The sequence below is a fragment of the Pundamilia nyererei genome, unplaced genomic scaffold (genome assembly GCF_000239375.1).
Source record: "Pundamilia nyererei isolate P.nyererei 1_Seehausen unplaced genomic scaffold, PunNye1.0 scaffold00031, whole genome shotgun sequence".
Classification (NCBI taxonomy): domain Eukaryota; kingdom Metazoa; phylum Chordata; class Actinopteri; order Cichliformes; family Cichlidae; genus Pundamilia; species Pundamilia nyererei.
The window spans coordinates 4,273,803-4,278,084 of NW_005187432.1; the positions used below are offsets into that span (position 1 = coordinate 4,273,803).

General features: G+C 39.6%; 1 protein-coding gene across 1 annotated transcript in view; it reads left to right on the top strand.

Moving 5' to 3' along the window:
• prkci (protein kinase C, iota) overlaps positions 1 to 4,001 on the top strand; it is a 46,155-nt gene extending 42,154 nt beyond the window's left edge. Inside the window, exons 17-18 of the mRNA XM_005729138.1 lie at positions 3,061 to 3,176; positions 3,288 to 4,001. Of these exons, the coding sequence (XP_005729195.1) occupies positions 3,061 to 3,176; positions 3,288 to 3,375 (204 nt within the window). The 3' untranslated portion in view covers positions 3,376 to 4,001. The remainder of the gene's footprint in view (positions 1 to 3,060; positions 3,177 to 3,287) is intronic.
• The last annotated feature ends 281 nt before the right edge of the window (positions 4,002 to 4,282 follow it).

Below are 4,282 nucleotides of genomic sequence, written 5' to 3' on the forward strand. Positions count from 1 at the left end.
CTAGAAATTAATATTAAATAAATTCTAACAACAGCCGATCAAGCTTAAACGTGCTGCTGTTGTTTAGCGCGGTTTCCTCTTTCTGGCGCAAAGTGGGCGATAAACAAACAAGAGAGACGATCAGCTGATCATTGATCAGTTTCATGATTGAAGTAGAAACAGGAGAAAATATGAGAGAAGAAGAGGCAGCTGTGCAGCGTAAACAGAATAATTCCAGCTTTGTGTCTTTTTCATTGTAGCTGAAGTCCGGGACAAAATGTTCCTTTTCACCTCAATAAGAAACGCGTAATATTTTCTCTGAATACCAGACGATTCCGTTTTTTAATGGGATGGTTGACAACTCTACTAATTAACCTTATGAATAAAATAAAGTTCACTATCAGTAACATCATAGCACCCACCCAGCTGTATAGAAACTCCGTCATGCTTGTTAGTTCGCAGTACGAGTTATTGTAACTGACTAAAAGTCAGCACAACGAAAATAAACTCAACCTAAATTTGTTATATATCTGACCCAGATAGATTGCAGGTCATAACTTCTTACCTGAAGTTCAGTTCACCTGACACTCGGACCGGCGGCCGCCTCTGGTCTCTCCTCTTCCTGCCTCCCCTTTCTCTCATCCACCTGCTGGCCTCTGTGGAAGCGCCGCAATTGCCACCACCAAACAACTGAGCTATTTTTACACATTGACCAGCATCTGGCCAATCCACCACCTCTCATTGTTTATACCGTTACAAAAAAAATAAAATAAAAAAAATCGGCCCATAAAAACGAAAAATCACCAACAATGCCTGGTGGGCCGATGGCCAGTCCAGCTATGGTCGTGCCATCAGTTAATGAAAATGACAACAATTGGAGGGGGAGGGGGGGGCGGAGTTTGATATGCCAACTGATAAAAAAATGAAATCACATAAAGTAATGACAAAGATGAGGCAAACACGACTTAGTGTGATAAACTTTGTTTCTGAACACTTTTATTGAACCTTCTTTATTTAATTTATCTGTTTTACTTACCTGTCTCTGTTGTTTAAGGAAAAATAAAATTAATTAATAAAATTAAATTAATTAATAATAAATAATTTTATTTTATGTTAAGTTGTTTAAGGTAAAGGATGAAAGTGAATTTTGCAGTTTAGGGCTAATTGTGTTTAATACTATTTGTTTTTGGGTTTTTTTACTTAATTAGAATGAAATTATACTGTTGTGGTATTTTTAGCGATGAGAAAAAATCTGTCATATCTGAATTTGCTGTCACGTATTCGTCGTACTTTACTAAAAAAAGTTTACATTTTCTACCCATTTATAAACTTAATTAACTCTCAAGTGACCTCATCTAGAGTCATTTTGGACCCCCGCCACATGTTTATATGCGTCGTGACATTTTTAAATTGTAAAAATACTAACCTACCTCCAATATCTTAAATTTCTCATATGAAATTGGCCCATTGATGTGGCATGGATAATGGAAAACTGTGTCATCAAAATATTACTCTGCACAACATGCATATATTACAGACACACAAGATATCTTTACCCCTTGAAAGCCTGTTAGGAGTGAGCCTTGAAGCTCTTTTGTAGAGTGATCAGCTTCTATCATATTCTGTCAATACTGTGTTAGACCTCACATTTATTGACTTTATTATAGAGGTCAAGGAGAGGGGTCTCTGCCTATGCAGCTGCCTATGGAAAAACCCAGAAACCGTTTAATGGGCATCCAACCCTCGTCTTTATTGATATACCAGGAGGTGGTCAGGAGTGATGTGTATGCTAAACAGAAGCCTGGAAGCAACAAAGGATTAATAAAGCACCCTGACTGTGAAGACTTGATTGTAATTTGTTGATCAAAGTTAGTTTCGAATTTGGTGTTAAGCTCCCAGCAAACTGTAATACACAGTTCACTCAAACACACCTTAATAATTAAAACAGTCTGTTATTGAGAAGAAAATACAGGAAATTAATATTTGACTAAATTTGTGAACTCTCTCCAGAGAAAACGACATTTAAGTACATCAGAACATTTTAGAGTGTTTCATAGATAAAGACAACTCTTAAAAGCCATTAAAAGCATTACTGTATAAATTATAGTATGGTCATTTAAGTGTTAAACTAATCCAGATTAAACCTGCTTTAAATCTTTTAAAGAAGACAGAGCACGTAACATCAGCTTTATCTGCACAGACAGACAGACAGACAGACAGACAGACAGGGCAGCTCGCCAGGATCACCATGACCTCTTTTCCCTGTTTGGTCTGGAGCTGAGACCCAGCACTCGGTCAGAGTGTCTGGAGGATCAGCTTACAACCCTCCCACCCCATTTCCCCCAACGCTGATGTTAAAGTTTGCCCCGCAGTGTGCTCTCTGGCCTGCAGAGGGAGCAGTTATTGCCCTCCAAACAAGTGCAGTAACACTCGGGACAGAGAGCTGCACGTACACTGTGATAAATGAAACCACAGGCAGAGGAAATGAGTGGAAGTCCCTAATAAAAGTTTTTACTCTGTGTTCAAATTTTTTTCATTGATTGTACTTATTTGTATTTTTGTATTTCCTTCATATATCTGTACCTGAGCTGAGGTGACGCAAAAATTTCCCCGTTGTGGGATCAATAAAGTCTTGTCTTATCTTATCTTATCTTATCTTATCTTATCAAATGCTTTTGAGTGGAGAGGACGTCACTCAGGCCTGATTACAGCTGCGGGAGAGCTTATCCTCTCAGAAATCCTGTTGGACAAACTCATTTACAACCTTGATACAGTCACTATTTGAAGCTTCTTAATAAGACTGCAAACAAGGATTGTTTCCATTATTCACAGATTATTTCTCAATAGATTCATCTCTTAGTGTATGAAAGGTGTGAAAAATATAGTCACAGTTTCCCAGAGACCAAACAGATGCTTTGAAATTAGATTTTTCTGGCCACTCTGAAAAGCTCTTTTTTTTTTTTTTTTGGTTAATCAATCACAAAAATACTTGCAGATTAATTTTCTATTAAGCAACTAATTGGTTATTTAAAGAATTATTGAAAAACGGGGTCCTACCTTTGTCCTTTGCTTTACTTCCAGCTGGAACATAAACAGGTGGTCCCTCCGTTCAAGCCCAACATCTCAGGGGAATACGGACTGGACAACTTTGACGCCCAGTTCACCAACGAGCCAATCCAGCTCACGCCTGATGACGAGTGAGTCAGCGCTTCATTTTGTGCTCATTTCCTGTTGCAGCCTCAGTTTTCTGTCGATTTTAACCAACTTTTTGATCTTTTCTCCTCCATTTTTTTTCCCCCCTTTTTCAGGGATGTCGTGAAGAAGATCGACCAGTCTGAGTTTGAAGGCTTCGAGTACATCAACCCTCTGCTCATGTCGGCGGAAGAGTGTGTGTGAGGGGGCGTGGCGTCTGTGCACACGCACACCACACCACACACACACACACACTCATGCACGTGTTTACGTGGCGTCTCAGTGTCTTCAAGCTGCATGTTTACGAGACAACCCGATGACATCCACCTTCTGTTCGAGGGCCGCACACATGCACAAGTAGAACGCTTATTTGCCAAATCGAATCTCACACTCTGCCATTTATAGCCACTTGTCCTTAAGCCTACCTTCTTTCTTAATTATTTTTATATCATGTAAATCTGCACTGATATCAGAAATATCTCGTCGGGGCCTCTTTGTCGGTGGCCAAAGTGGCTGCTAAGTTCTTCCAGTGTCGCTGTATGTGTGGGGGGGTGGGGGGGAAGAGGCACGGCCCCCTCCCGACAGATGAACTGAGCTTCCTCTTCTTCCAGCTGGTGGGGTGTTTTCAATCCATATTTTATTTGTACATACATGAAAATACTAATGAGGATAAACGTTAGACAGCGACTTTTTAGCTTCAAGCCAGTCGGACAGCACTGACATCTTAAAGTTTTTTGAATTAGCTTTGTCACGACGTCCCCCGCCCTTCTCTTGTGAAAAAATCATAACACTAGCCTTTTAAAAAAAAAAAAAAAAGGAAAGGAAAAGAGTAGAAATGAAAAAATAAATAAAAACAATATATTTTATTCATGTTTTGTTTACCATTTGTCAAAGTGTTAAATGTTCCAGCCCTGAGTAAACAAACAAAACAAAAAAAACCATGAATGCTCAACGTCTGGACGGTAAGGGGCTACTTCAGGTCCCTTCTTCCACAGTGAAGGAACCGAAGCGGCAACGTAACACTAATAACAAGGAAATGCTCTCAAACTGTGAAATGAAGACGCTCGTTCTGGAAAAATGGCACACGATACCTGAAAGCTGGAGCACAGGT